The sequence below is a fragment of the Oncorhynchus mykiss genome, chromosome 30, assembly GCF_013265735.2.
Source record: "Oncorhynchus mykiss isolate Arlee chromosome 30, USDA_OmykA_1.1, whole genome shotgun sequence".
Classification (NCBI taxonomy): Eukaryota; Metazoa; Chordata; class Actinopteri; order Salmoniformes; family Salmonidae; genus Oncorhynchus; species Oncorhynchus mykiss.
In genome coordinates this window covers 18,712,703-18,728,119 of record NC_050570.1, presented here as the reverse complement: position 1 = coordinate 18,728,119, position 15,417 = coordinate 18,712,703, and the positions used below count along the sequence as shown (strand labels likewise).

At 41.1% G+C, this 15,417-nt stretch overlaps 2 protein-coding genes across 5 annotated transcripts in view; both read left to right on the top strand.

Annotated features, from left to right (window-relative positions):
• Positions 1-8,355, top strand: part of LOC110521469 (AP-3 complex subunit delta-1) — a 36,404-nt gene extending 28,049 nt beyond the window's left edge. For 2 of the 4 annotated variants that reach the window (XM_021599042.2, XM_021599041.2), the window contains exons 22-34: positions 514-664; positions 768-902; positions 1,331-1,384; positions 2,379-2,474; positions 2,737-2,874; positions 3,316-3,363; positions 4,216-4,236; positions 4,644-4,833; positions 4,968-5,056; positions 5,213-5,298; positions 5,479-5,600; positions 5,811-5,890; positions 6,032-8,355. In XM_021599042.2, the coding sequence (XP_021454717.2) occupies positions 514-664; positions 768-902; positions 1,331-1,384; positions 2,379-2,474; positions 2,737-2,874; positions 3,316-3,363; positions 4,216-4,236; positions 4,644-4,833; positions 4,968-5,056; positions 5,213-5,298; positions 5,479-5,600; positions 5,811-5,890; positions 6,032-6,127 (1,306 nt within the window). In that variant the 3' untranslated portion in view covers positions 6,128-8,355. The remainder of the gene's footprint in view (positions 1-513; positions 665-767; positions 903-1,330; positions 1,385-2,378; positions 2,475-2,736; positions 2,875-3,315; positions 3,364-4,215; positions 4,237-4,643; positions 4,834-4,967; positions 5,057-5,212; positions 5,299-5,478; positions 5,601-5,810; positions 5,891-6,031) is intronic. The other 2 variants (XM_021599044.2, XM_021599043.2) reach the window with 2 other exon arrangements.
• A 681-nt stretch (positions 8,356-9,036) lies between these two features.
• LOC110521470 (ubiquitin-conjugating enzyme E2 R2) overlaps positions 9,037-15,417 on the top strand; it is a 36,823-nt gene continuing 30,442 nt past the window's right edge. Inside the window, exon 1 of the mRNA XM_021599045.2 lies at positions 9,037-9,706. Within this exon, the coding sequence (XP_021454720.2) occupies positions 9,527-9,706 (180 nt within the window). The 5' untranslated portion in view covers positions 9,037-9,526. The remainder of the gene's footprint in view (positions 9,707-15,417) is intronic.

The following is a 15,417-nucleotide window of genomic DNA, read 5'->3' as shown; positions in this document are numbered from 1 at the left end:
TCGCTGATTTAAGATAAGCAGAGTAGTGTTTACATGACTATTGCATAATCTGCCTGCTGCCATAATCAGTTTAATATCGAATTATTACTGTGCATGTAAACATACTCAGTTACTGCAGCCACCAACAGAGGCCTCAATCCAGTTCTGATCTTGGATAAACCTGTTAATGGTGGTCTCCCTCCTGACTTCCCAGCTCTGCCTGAGGAATGGCTATGAAGGTTTGTGCTGAGCAAGTTTGCGTTTGAAATGTCATGCACCTGAGTGGAGTGGATGGGCTTGTCTCAACTAGCTTCCTTTCCTAATCTCCTTTCCTTCACTGGCATTGGTAAGTGAATCGACTGGATAGGTTTTCACCATGCTGCTTTTACTCTGTCTTTTCCTCCCAGATCAGTGGTCATGGAGGAAAGGAGGCTAGTTAAGACTATTGAGACATAGCCGATGGCTGTAGTGTGACCAGAATCACCATGTACACTCAGGGCTGTGGTTTTATGTGTCTCCTCTCTGTGCTCTCAGGCCCCTGGCAGACAGTGAGAAGAAGCTGCCAGTTAGGACACACCGTCCCGATGAGGTCCTCAAGAGCCCCATAGAGGACGTGGAGGGGTTGGAGGTCACTTCAGAGCCCAAGAAGAAGAGCGGGAAGGAAAAGAAGGACAAGGAGAGGAAGGTGAGGCCCTATTCTTTATGTCCTTCGAATATTTTTCATATCTTTGACGTTTCTGTTTTTTGTGACCTTATTGTCTTAAGGAGTGTTTTTTTTGTCATTGTAGAAGGGTAAAGAGAAGAAGAAGAAGAAACACAAACAAGAGGAAGGGGAGGATCTTATGGAGGCTGGTTCAGAGGAGCCTGTCCAATCAAAAGTGACCAATGATGTGGCAGCCCAGCCTCCTGCCTCCACACCAGAGGTATGACATCACAAAGGGAGGGACTACCTTTTTTACAGGGACAAGATTTGCACTATGTCATTCTGTGTAGGATATTGAAGAATTAAGGCTGACACTAAATAATTTAACTAAACTAAGAATTTGATTTAATTAAATTTATATAAAATAATCTGTCAAGCAAACACATTTCTTTGGTCATTTTCATTTATCAATCATTGTCATTGCTTCTTTCAAGGCCCCCTCACCATCCTATCAGCAATAAAGATTAAATCAAGTATCAATCAGTATTTAAGATTGCAGTATGTCTAGTCGCTATCTTGAAATACTTGATTTATTCATGAAAATAACAGTGTAATCTCTGTATTCATTTTCATGAAGAGGTAGTGCTAAAATGTTAACCTCTCTATCCCCCCTCGCTCTTGCTCCCTCTCCCTCCCTCACTGTTGTAGGCTTCGGATCTGGATTTCTGGCTCTCAAATGCTCCAGTGCCCTCTGACCCTCAGGTTGAGTTCCCCTCTCTCTCTTAGTCACTCCTTGTCCTTGTTGTCATTTATTTGTGTTCTAACAGTACCTCTTCATCCATCCTCTGCTCTTGTCTGATCCTCTTCACCATGTGTGGTTCTTTCCTTCCTTCCATCCACTTTTCTCTTTCACCCTTGCATTACTGCCTCTCTTTCTGAGGTCACGTAACCCTACTCATTCTGGGGTTGTCGTGTTTCTTAGTGTTGGTTCTCTCTGTTTTGGTTTTGCTCGATGTGTCTGTTTCTCGTCAGTGGTGGGGTCACAGTTGTTGTCAAGTGCAGGGGCCTCAGTGTCTGGAATCATGCTGACGGTTCTTGTTGTTCCTATCAAACCAATGCAACAGTAGCACAGCTCTTCATGTGTAGTAGGACTACATATAGACAGTGTTTTTTACTACATACTGAGTGCGTGTGACTGTGCGTGTGACTACATACCCTGTGCTTCTGACTGTGCGTGTGTAACTGCAGAGCAGCTGTTAGACCAGGTGGAAGACTAATGACAACAGTACAGTATTCAGTTTAAAGCCAGACTAGTTCATAAAGTTTAGCTCTGTGACCCCACACTCTCTGTCCTCTGTTCTGAACTACTGTATGGGACTGTTTCAAGCAGAATCTGATCATTAGATATACATTGTTCAGGGGCTCTGCGTGTTGATTTTGTGTTTACACCACACCAACTGTCTGCCCTCAGAAAATAAGCTACTTCTAGCAGTCACCCAAATGTGACTTCACAGTTCACACATCCTGTCAGAACATGTTTCTGTATTTCTGTTTGAGTCGATTATTGTTCCATTTAAGTACAGTGAAGGGATGCTATCGACAATGGGTCCAACTTCAAAACAACAAACAAATTACGACTAACCCAAACTACTACTACCTGTACTTGTATATGATCAATAAATGACAGCGTGTTGTATGTCAATAATCCTCCTAAATGTGTCCATACTCATTTTGAGGGCTGTGTGTGTGGTGACAGGAGGCCGCAGCAGTAACAGACGATCCCCCTGCCTCCACTCCTGACGCTGGGTCTGGTGTGGCTGCCGTGGTCCCAGACTCTGAGCCTGAAGAGACTGTGAGTCACTCCACTTTACTGATGATGTCAGAATCACGAGACAGAAATCTCAGCTGTTACTCATTTTTATTTTATATTTTTATAAACCTTACAAAACATACACATACAAACGACAGCATCATTCATTACTAAGGATTCTACATTAAAGACTAGCGCAACAGGATACTGTATTTTGACAGATCTTGTCTGAGCACAGAAACTCTCCCTCCCTCTTTCTGAATAGACTGCCCTTTACACCATCCCCTGCTTGTTTCCCTCTCAGAAATCCTCCAAGCACAAGAAGAAGAAGCAGAAAAAGGAGAAGGACAAGAAAAAGAAGCACCATCATCATCACCATAGCGATGGAGTCAGAGAGGAGTCTGTGCAGAACGGCACGGTGGAGGACGAGGAGCCTCTGCCAGTCAGTAAACAATCACCTTTTAGGCTGTCCACTCAGTCCAATCCCTGTCCACTGGACGTTCCAGTCATAAATCAAATCAAATTAAACTTTATCTGTCACATGCACCGAATACGAGTGTAGACCTTACTGTGAAATGCTTACTTACAAGTCCTTAACCAACAGTGCAGTTCAAGAAGAGTAAAGAAAATATTTACCAAATAAACTAAAGTAAAAAAGTAACACAATAACAAGGTGTGTGGGGGTACAGGTTAGTTGTGCCTCCACAATACTGTCCATATAAAACTTCCCTACCTTCACCCATTGATTTGACACAAGTATGTCAAGTATGCAGTGTTAATACACTCCCTATCTCAAATAGCATATATACATAGTCCAGACCTGGGTGTAGTTCCCTTGTTTGCATATTGAGTGAGAACTGACCAGGCTCTTCTCTCTTTACAGCCCATGTCCAATTACGCCCTGCTGGCTGAGAACTCCTACATCAAGATGGTGAGTGGGATGGAGCGAGACGCTTGTGTATCTTCTATAGCCACTCATATTGGAGCTGGGAGGAGTCGTACCATTGAGAGAGATAGAGATATATATATATTTCAGACCCCTTCCCTTGTTCCACATTTTGTTACGTTACAGCCGTATTCTAAAATGGATTTAAAAAATCAATCTACACACAATACCCCATCATGACAAAGCAAAAACAGGTTTTTAGAAATATTTGCACATTTTATTAAAATTAAAAACAGAAATACCTTAGTCAGTCCCTTTGCTATGAGACTCAAAATTGAGCTCAGGTGCATCCTGTTTCTATTGATCATACTTGAGATGTTTCTACAACTTGATTGGAGTCCACCTGTGGTAAATTCAATTGACTGGACATGATTTGGAAAGGCATACACCTGTCTATGAAAATGTCCCACAGTTGACAGTGCATGTCAGAGCAAAAACCAAGCCATGAGGTCGAAGGAATTGTCCGTAGAGCTCTGAGACAGGATTGTGTCGAGGCACAGATCCGGGGAAGGGTACCAAAAAATGTCTGCAGCATTGAAGATCCCCAAGAACACAGTGGCCTCCATCATTCTTAAATGGAAGAAGTTTGGAACCACAAAGACTCTTCCTACAGCTGGTTGCCCCGCAAAACTGGGCAATCAGGGAAGAAGGGCTTTGGTCAGAGAGGTGACCAAGAACCTGATGGTCACTCTGACAGAGCTGTGTGTAGATTGATTTTAGAATAAGGCTGTAACGTAAAAATGTGGGAAAAGTCAAGGGGTCTGAATACTTTCCGAATGCACTGTATATACTGTAAGTGGACCCCTCCTTATGCTCCCTATTTTTCTCTCTTTCAAGATGAAGCAGGATGCTGATGAGGTATTGGCTGAAGTTCTATGAACTGCAGGCTATGGGTTTTACAGGAGAATCTTCTAGATGTTCTGTGTGGTTGTGCTTTTTCTCAGACTGTGCCCCCTGGCTTAATCACCCTGTGATAACCAAGCTGTTATGCAGAGACGTCTATATTGGAAAATGTAACCCTGTTATTCACAACACCATAAGCCAGGGGCATCCTCTTTGAGTGTGTGACGTTACGATTCTACTGTCCTATCAGTGCTGTTTCCAGGTTGCTTCATAAAAATCACATGGGATTCGTGTTGGGATTGGAATGGTTGAATCGATTTGCTGGTTTGCATGCAAGTCAATTTGCTGGGCTCCTTGTGTGAACACTGCTGGCTACGGAGTGGGTTGACCTCCGCTTCATCCCTCTCTCTTTCCCTCTTTAGGTGTGTGACATCCAGGGGAACCTGCATGACGGTAGCCAGGTGGTGGTCTCTGTCATCTTTGAAAATAAGTGTGACAGTTTCATCAAGTCCATGGAGTTCAATGTGATGGACTCTCTCAACTCCAAGCTGCAGCGGCCTGAGGGAGCCGGCCCACATGACAGCCTCACCGTGCCCTTCCATCTGCCCCCCGGTGAGGAAGCAGGAGAGACTGGGAGGAGGAAAAAGCTATGGAAACTTGTTGAAATAAGAGCTAAATTCCCATCCAAATATTCCCATTCCCATTTTACATCCAAACAAATCAATTTTTTCTCTCTTGTTCCTCAGGGATCTCGAACGAGGCACGGTTCATCTTCTCAGTGCAGAGCATTGTGATGCCTCAGAAACTGAAGGGAACCCTCACCTTCATAGTCAAGGTGAGTATCTTGCTCTCCACAAAGGCCTCACATTCCCCCACTATCCCTCTTTGACTCTGGGTGCAGTCTATTTCACTGCTCGAGGTTCTACTGACCTTTTTCCTCACTTGTAAAAGTGTATTGTTAACCTTCTGCTGTTATAATGTTCTCACACAGACTGAGGATTCCTCCACTCACGAGAAACTAGACTTTAAACTGCACTTTACCTGCACCTCATACCTGATCACCACTCCCTGCTACAGGTCAGTGCAGCTAGCTGTCCCCAAAGAACCTCATTCTGCTGTTTTAATAATAATGAACGTTACCTAACTGTAGATTTGGAGCTATTGGCTTAGTGTGCTGTGCCCTGATCTGAACTTAGGATTAAACTGCTTGTGAGCTAGTATGTGATGCGTAGTGAATGTGATTGTTGTTGTTTACAGTGACGCGTATGCTAAGCTGTTGGAGTCAGGGGACCTCAAGGGAAGCTCTCTGAAGCTGGAGGGAATCAACCAGCCTTTCCACCATCTACTGGCTAGGATCTGCTTCCACCACCACTTCTCTGGTGGGTACACTGGGACTGGGGAATACAGGGGGAGAAGGCATTGGGAGGTATTAGGTGGAGAGTGGACATATTTATTGAGGTGATTTGTAGTTCACTGTGTCGTCTTGCAGAAATCTCCCTCTTTGAATGAACATTAACATGTGGTAAATAAAGACCTTTTAGATTTTGAGTTGTTTAATGAGCTTACGGTTGTGTTCCTGTCTCAACCAGTGGTGGAGAGGATTGATTCCTGTGCCTCCATGTACAGCAGGTCAATCCAGGGTCACCATGTGTGTCTGCTGGTCAAAACTGTAAGTAGCTCCCTTCCTCCTTGTCAGTCAGGGGGCCAGACATCCAAATATTGGTCTCCATTTTACTCAAATGAGATTTTCTCCTCAGACATCCTTGTAACGTTTGCCCTCTCTGTCTGTCTGTGTCCCTGTTCGTCTCAGGCTGATCAGACCGTGTCTATCGATGCTAAATGTGACGAGCCGGGGCTGCTTAGGAATGTGCTGGATGAGATCAAGCTGACCTTCTCTCAATGCTGATTGTGTCTGACAGCCCTTTGGTGCTCCCCTACCCCCTGCTCAACCCCTCCCTCACTGAAACACATGTAATCATGTTACAAACACTGCGGCTGGCACTCCCAGGTTCACCCTATTAATTAGTCCTCAGAATCACACATTTCCTTGACGCCCCTCTTGCACTCAGAACTGCTATTTCTCCTTCACTGATTTGCTCTATACAAACCCCCTCTGTGCGCTTTTAGTTTCAAACTGGTTTTCCCTGCTCCCCCCTCCACTCTCTCTCTCTCATCGTCATTACAGTCTGTGACGGTCATGTAATGTAATCTGACAACTGGTTGAATTGTGTTTTCACTGTCTTGATTTGTTTTTGTTTGTTGCTGTTTTTGTTTTCTGACGTCCGTCTCCGCCTTTCCCCCTGTTGCATTAAACATCAGCGTGTTACTGCTACTCTCCTCTATAGTCCTGTAGAATGTGTGACTTCTTCTGACTGGCCCAAGTTGAAAATGTCATGTCAACTTTAAACTGCTCTGAGCTGACCTCTGAGCTGAAATCCTACCTGACCTGATCTCATGTCTGAAGGAGACTGACCTACCCTCTGGTGTCACTGCTCCATGCTTCAACTATGCTCAGCTTCAGTTTGACCTGTGTCACAGGAACATATCAATCCCTATAAGAATTTGAAATGCCTGAGCTGGAAAGTTACACTAAGAGTTTATTGGGAAAAGAGAATGCAGGCGGTTACACTTTGACCAGGTCAGAACTTAGACACGCTGGCACTCCTCGAAAAAGTATGTTTCTGCAACCTTTTCCAAAAGTGAACATTGTCCGGTTTCCTTACTCTGTCTCTTATTATAGACATGGGTAGAAGGGCGTCTTTTTACAATTGTATGATTTATCGCTTTGATTATGCTGTAATCGTGGACGGGTATTGTACTGCTCATCTGCCACTCTCTCTTGCTTCAGACATGTCTACAGTATCTGAAATGAGTGACAAATATAGAACTTGTGGAAAATGAAGGCCTGCTATCACAAATTGCAGCTAGCGCCTCTCATGTGGCTTTGCTATAATAGCAGGCTCTCCATACTTAACTGTTAAAGTTATACTATGTGTTGATAGGCTTAGTTTGAGATCACCTATGGGGATGGAAGGCTATTCTAGTCATAATTCATTCTGGGAGATCAATGGTACTTAGTTGATACATTTTATTTTGAATCAGTATTAACCAATGTGGCTTCTTGTTTACTGTATCTTTCTTGAGAAAGCCAACAAGTTGTCAGTCAAGACGTTTGTCTTTCATATCATCCAAACTTCTTGCGTCTGTGCCACTAACTCTCGCACTATACAATACATCCTACATGTCACTGATACAGTCATAAACCGTTACTTCAGTGTTCTCTTCTCTCAGAACTACCCTGCTGCCACATGTGCATTGGCATAATGATGAACATAAATGGTCATCATTTAAATGGCTTCTTCCTTTCATGACTTGCTCAGAGGTACTTGATGTCTAGTTACACTCAACGCGTCTCACTGCCTGGTCCAGCACAATGTAGTAGCAACTTTAAACTGATCTCATCATGTTTTGTTTGTATTCCAACTTACCCGCATTCCTTTCTTACAAGTGTAGATGAGCCATTCCATGAGTTTCTTCTGCACTGTGTGAGTACAAAGTGAAGAACATACAGGGATGTTATCCACAAAACCATATCCTTCCTGGAAAAGTGCTTTGATTGATTTAAGTTATAGAATGGCAATGAAAAAATCACTTGTAATCATATGTTGTACTAATTAAAAAGTTCTGTGCAGAGTATTTCATAAAAATGTGTATCTTGCATGATTAGGAAATGTATACTTAAAAATATATATATATTTCCCCTATCCAAGGACACTCACACACATACAAAACTCCCTTGTCATTTCTTGGTTGTCCTTTTCTTTTAATTTTTATTTTTATTTTTATGAAGTGAAAGTTGAATTAATCATGCTACGGTTTTTGATGGTGTTGTATTTTTTAATCTATTATAAGTTCATACAATTCAAATGATATCTTTGAATATTTTGAATTATTTAACATCAGGGGAAGGAGGTTCTATTTGGTGTCATGGCGCTGAGAGGAGTAGAAAAGGTCTTGTGATACAGTTCAGAGAAGCTACCCACTGTCTTAATACTTTTTTTCTGGTCAATTAACAGTGATTTTCTTACGGAGTTTGGCTTATGACATTAAAATATATTCTCATTTCTCCTTGTTTGAAGGTCTGGTCCAACTCCTTCATTGTCTATTCTCCAGCTATATGATGTAATATGTTTTAAGAGGGGACTACATGAGCAAGACAAAATTAGTCATATACTATCAACATTCACTTTTAGAACAGAGAAGTCTACCCAAATTGAAATAAAGGCTGAGCTGCTGTAGTCTGTGTTAAGGTGAACCAATAAACTCCCACATATAATTATTTCAGGCTTTTTATTCACATCTTATCACTATATATATGGTGTCTGCGTATCAAACATGCTGTATATTCAAAGGATATGCAAATACTACCTTATCAAGGATATTTAGTTGGCCACCATCTCACTTCAGCATCCACTAGAGTGGCCTTTCCCAAAAACCTGCCTTCCCCAATAACTAATACAGTACTCTGTGTGAAACTGCATATTCTTTCTATGTGTGCAAGTGCCTTTAAATTATAAATGTCAATATAGCCTAAGTGATTTGGAGGCTGTGTGTAGGTACTGTCTAACTTCAATTCCCATATGGAAAGAAATGTAGTTGCAACCACAAAACACTCCCAACATATTTTTTTTGACGAGATTAAAAATATTAACGTATCGGGCTTCATGATCTTGAAGAATTCAATTGCAGACCGAAACAATATTTTAACCTTGCTTAAACTATTAATGCCGAATAAGTGTTGTGCCTTTTCAATAACACCAACTCCCAGAAAGCTTTGCGAGCACTTCACTACTCATGGCATCAAGCTTTGTGGGACCAGCTTGAGCGACTTTAGTGGCGACACCGTGAAGTAGCTACTGTTGTATAATTGAGGAGGGGAGATCCCTACTCAGACAGCCGTTAATTTGTTTGTTTTCTAGTTTGCTTTGACCACTAAAATTTACTTCGAGCAATTCTGTCTTACGGTAAATGAGGATCAACAACAGGGAGTAACTACTGTAGCAAGCTAGCTTTGGGTTTGTGGGTTGGTTGGTTGTCAGCGAGAGGTTTACGCGTTGGTTTGTTCGATCACAGTGGAAGAGAACCGAACACGAACGTAATAACAGACGACATTTTTTGTAGATGTGAGGAAACGTGTGAACAATCAAAAGGTTTCTCAGGGGTTGGTTGTGGTGGAATTAGATAACTACCTTTGTTCTCTAAAAAGGTCTAGATAGGTTTTTGTTTATACAGATCGTCGCGGACTATGGCTCATGGACATCATGTAGCCAGTTCCCAAAAAGCACTCATGTTAGAGATGAAAAGTCTTCAAGATGAGCCAGTTGAAGGGTTCAGGATAACTTTAGTGGACGAGTCGGACTTGTACAACTGGGAAGTTGCAATATTTGGACCCCCAAATACTCACTACGAGGGAGGTTATTTTAAGGTGAGTATGGAATTGCTGAATATTTAAGATGGCCATCAAATCACTCAAATAGTTATCGCAGTTGTTTTGTCCAACCTTGGTTAACCAGAACAAATTGTGCCTGGTCAGTGTTCTCTTGCCCCTGAGTTACAGTAGAACGTCTGTAAATATTATGGCGAGAGTTATATTTTGTCACTTTTGGTTGTGACGTAGCTAACGATTGACAACCAACCTGGCTTAGTTTGAGATGGCCAGATCGAGCAACATGTGACGATCCACAAAACATGTTAACGTTTTCTTGGAAAACTTTGGAGGAAACAGACATTGTCAACTTATCACTGTATTCAGCAGGGCCGGACTACCGCATTTGGGGCCCCGACACCCATCTCCAGTGCCCCCGCCAACACATTTTGTCATGGGGCAGAGAGTAACGTAATGGATATACATCTGCTGATAATGATAAAGATCAAATCGGACTTATTTATATTGTATTTTCTTATATAGTACAATAGTAATGGTGTCTATGTGTTGGCACTAACTGGCTCGTTGGCCAAGGCCTATGGGGTAATTCATGTTTTTTGGATACGCTGAGATAATCATATTTTGTTTATTATGAAGCATTTATGTATCCAAACAAGCACGTAAAGTCTTCATAGTTCATAAAGGTCTGATTAACTGACTGATATTACCCCATAGAATAAAACGTATAAGATCTCGTGAGCCTTTGTTAACCTCAGACCTTATTTTATGTATTTATCCCAAAACCCCATTCTTTCCCCCTTAATTTCCCCCATTGGAATGGCTGAACTAACCAGAGGTAATTTATTTCAGTTTTTTAGAACTAAAGCTGCCGATCTCTATAAGCCATCAAACAGTTCCTTCGTTTTCATAGTTAAGCAATAGCAGCTGGTAGCATTGTCCATCCTGTTTGAAATAGACTAAGTTGGGCTGGGTGACATGGCCAATATATATCACAGTATTTAAAATAAAATGGACCGTTTTTAAATTTGCTTTATGAGTAGTGCATGACCGTACGGTGGTGAATTGAAACACTAAACACAAAACACTTGAGTGAACTGTTGGAATCATGGCAATATAATGATTATTTTAATTTATGTAGTTAGAATATAATAGAGAGCGCTTTGAATAGTGTTTGACATGACAACAAATGAAAATTCCAGGGAGGAGTTATTGTGAAAGGGTAGGAACCAACGTGTTAAGTGTTTCCTAGGGGACCCTATAATCTTTGGCTACATTTTAATGTTTTCTTTTAGCTACTTCATGTAGCTTTATTATTCTTGCTTTGTGAATTCCTCATCGTTTTAGAAGAAACTGTGGCACAAACAACATGCTGATTTAGGTCTCCACCATCACTAGTATTAGGCTGTATAGCTAATACTAATATAGCTCTGACTCAGTACATTTATTATCTAGCTAGTGATTAGCATTAGCGGCTAATAAGATTTAGGCCCAACTTAAGAAAAATACAAACTAGCTTTTTGCATATTTTAGAAACAAACTAATCGTGTAATTATAAACATTAGTGGATTTATATTAAGAAGCAAAGTGAACATCATTGTTATCAACATTGTTAAATGTGCTGCATTGACCATGCAGACTGAACGCAAGTGTCTTGTGGTCGAGGAACAACAAATGCGCTTCTTGAGTGAAGGGGCGGGGCTAGGTCTATGTGGAAAGCGGCATGGAGAGATGACTCAAGTAGCGAAGTAAACTATAAAAGTCAACGTTACACACAGAGTATCACATTTAACGAAACAAAAATGTAAATACCGTTAAAGAAGGTAAAGTAAAAACCCAAACCGGTTCATGCATCAATACCGGTATATCGTCAAATACAGTATATCGCCCAGCTGTCACTCTAAGCACCTAGAATTATAGCCTAGTCTCAATACCTACATATATTTTCTTATTGATATTTATTGATATTTGGATTGTAAACACTTGAACGATGGCGTGTTTGTTTCTTGTAGACTGAAAATGTGGATTTTTCTCTCACTTAGCATCCAACCTGCAGAGTTTGTTTCTAGTTGCCTTTGCTGAGAGGGACACACAAACTAATCTGTATGTCGATAGTACCCCTAACTCTATGGACTTCCTCTCATCACCATATTTGAACGTTCTAAACAGAGGCTTCAGATTTATACATCCTGTGCGACATCTGGCCCCTTCTATCTGGGGTTGTATCTAACAAGGGTTGTTTACCATTTAGTCTAAAATTTATATCTGGTTGTAGCTACTGTATTATAGTACTAACCAGTGTGGCAGATTTAAATTCAAAAGTAAAAAAAATAACCACAAGTATGAATAACTTACCCAAATTGTCCATACAAACATAATTAAATTGCTCTATTGGAAAACAGGTCTAAAGACCGATACAGGTTGTGAGAAACATTTTCTTTCTCCATTATCTTGTAATCCCTACCCTTATGAAAAAAGATTGCAGTCAGAGTGCAGTATAACTGCATGAATTTTGCAGTGTAACTGCAGTTAAAAGCGCAGTATAACCACGGACAGATGTCGCACAGGATGTATAAATCTGTTTAGAACGTTCAAATATGGTGATGTGGAAGTAAGTGGGATAATAATATAATTCTTTGTCTGATTTCACACATGTACACGTGTGTAAATTGGAAATAATTTTTTTTTGCATATCCCTCAGAGAGTTGGGTCACTGCCAGGGTCTGCCATTTCAAACAGTGACTGTGACGCAATTAGGGTTATGTGCCTTGCTCAAAGGCAGATAGGGGATTCGAACTAGCGACCTTTCGGTTACTGACCCAATTCTCTAACCGATAGGCTACCTGCCAGCCACATAAGAGCGAAGATGGAGCTAGATACAACTTTTCTGACATTCTGCAAATTTTCTCATTGATGAAACATTAGATTTCAATGCAAGTTTATTTTCCCTAAACCAGAATCTGTTACGAACGCTGTGCAATAACTTTTGTAGACTTTGCCAAAGTTTCAAAAAATTGTGTTGTTTAGGAGTGCAAGGGTCGATTGAGTTATTGCACACACGCAATTCACAGAGAAGACGTTCCCTAACAGATATATGCAAATGCTTGCTAAAACATGCCAATAGGATCTCGCTAGCTCGTGCTCTGCCCACCTCCTTGCTTGTTCTGCCCACTATACTAAATTTACTCCCATTGGAAATGACGCAGATGAGATATCTTAGGTTAGTTACCAGTATATTTGGTATAACTGCAGTTCAAGTGCAGTACACTGCAGTTATGCTGCAATAACTGAGTCAGCAATACCACAGTTGACTGCAGTCACTAACTTACTGCAGTTTAAGTATTTTTTTGTGTGTAAGGGTATTGTTTAGCCTGCCAAAGACTGTGTAAAAGAAGGCTCATGTCCTCTGTTTTGCCCGGCAACAGGGGGTGGTATAGCTTACAGAGGGAAGTGCAGTAGGTTAGACCTCTTCATTACTTGCCTAGCTCAGAAAGTACACTGAAGAAAAATATAAAAGCAACATGCATAATTTCTACAATTTGACTAAATTACAGTTCATATAAGGAAATCAGTCTTTTAAATATATTTTTTAGGCTCTAATCTATTAATTTCACATGACTGGTAGTACAGATCTGCACCTGTTGGTCACAGATATAAAATAAAAAGTAGGGGTGTTGATCAGAACTAGTCAGTATCTGGTGTGACCCATTTGCCGCATGACACATCTCCTTCAAATCAAAGGTTATTTGTCAAATGCAACAGGTGTGTATATATATATACAGTGCCTTGCGAAAGTATTCGGCCCCCTTGAACTTTGCGACCTTTTGCCACATTTCAGGCTTCAAACATAAAGATATAAAACTGTATTTTTTTGTGAAGAATCAACAACAAGTGGGACACAATCATGAAGTGGAACGACATTTATTGGATATTTCAAACTTTTTTAACAAATCAAAAACTGAAAAATTGGGCGTGCAAAATTATTCAGCCCCCTTAAGTTAATACTTTGTAGCGCCACCTTTTGCTGCGATTACAGCTGTAAGTCGCTTGGGGTATGTCTCTATCAGTTTTGCACATCGAGAGACTGACATTTTTTCCCATTCCTCCTTGCAAAACAGCTCAAGCTCAGTGAGGTTGGATGGAGAGCATTTGTGAACAGCAGTTTTCAGTTCTTTCCACAGATTCTCGATTGGATTCAGGTCTGGACTTTGACTTGGCCATTCTAACACCTGGATATGTTTATTTTTGAACCATTCCATTGTAGATGTTGCTTTATGTTTTGGATCATTGTCTTGTTGGAAGACAAATCTCCGTCCCAGTCTCAGGTCTTTTGCAGACTCCATCAGGTTTTCTTCCAGAATGGTCCTGTATTTGGCCCCATCCATCTTCCCATCAATTTTAACCATCTTCCCTGTCCCTGCTGAAGAAAAGCAGGCTCAAACCATGATGCTGCCACCACCATGTTTGACAGTGGGGATGGTGTGTTCAGCTGTGTTGCTTTTACGCCAAACATAACGTTTTGCATTGTTGCCAAAAAGTTCAATTTTGGTTTCATCTGACCAGAGCACCTTCTTCCACATGTTTGGTGTGTCTCCCAGGTGGCTTGTGGCAAACTTTAAACTACACTTTTTATGGATATCTTTAAGAAATGGCTTTCTTCTTGCCACTCTTCCATAAAGGCCAGATTTGTGCAATATACGACTGATTGTTGTCCTATGGACAGATTCTCCCACCTCAGCTGTAGATCTCTGCAGTTCATCCAGAGTGATCATGGGCCTCTTGGCTGCATCTCTGATCAGTCTTCTCCTTGTATGAGCTGAAAGTTTAGAGGGACGGCCAGGTCTTGGTAGATTTGCAGTGGTCTGATACTCCTTCCATTTCAATATTATCGCTTGCACAGTGCTCCTTGGGATGTTTAAAGCTTGGGAAATATTTTTGTATCCAAATCCGGCTTTAAACTTCTTCACAACAGTATCTCGGACCTGCCTGGTGTGTTCCTTGTTCTTCATGATGCTCTCTGCGCTTTTAACGGACCTCTGAGACTATCACAGTGCAGGTGCATTTATACGGAGACTTGATTACACACAGGTGGATTGTATTTATCATCATTAGTCATTTAGGTCAACATTGGATCATTCAGAGATCCTCACTGAACTTCTGGAGAGAGTTTGCTGCACTGAAAGTAAAGGGGCTGAATAATTTTGCACGCCCAATTTTTCAGTTTTTGATTTGTTAAAAAAGTTTGAAATATCCAATAAATGTCGTTCCACTTCATGATTGTGTCCCACTTGTTGTTGATTCTTCACAAAAAAATACAGTTTTATATCTTTGTTTGAAGCCTGAAATGTGGCAAAAGGTCGCAAAGTTCAAGGGGGCCGAATACTTTCACAAGGCACTGTATGTACAACTTTACCGTGAAATGTTTACTTACAAGCCCTTAACCAACAATGCAGTTCAAGAAATAGAGTTAAGAAAATATTGACTAAATAAACTAAATGTACAAATGTGTATATATAAATGACATAACTATAAGGAGGCCATATACATATATCGCATGGAGTTGGTCAGGCTGTTGAGTGTGACTGTTGTCCCACTCCACTTCAATGGCTGTGCGAAGTTGCTGGATATTGGTGGGAACTGGAACACGCTGTTGTACACGTCGATCCACAGCATCCCAAACATGCTCAATGGATGACATGTCTGTTGAGTATGCAGGCATGAAAGAACTGGGACATTTTTCAGCTTCCAGGAAT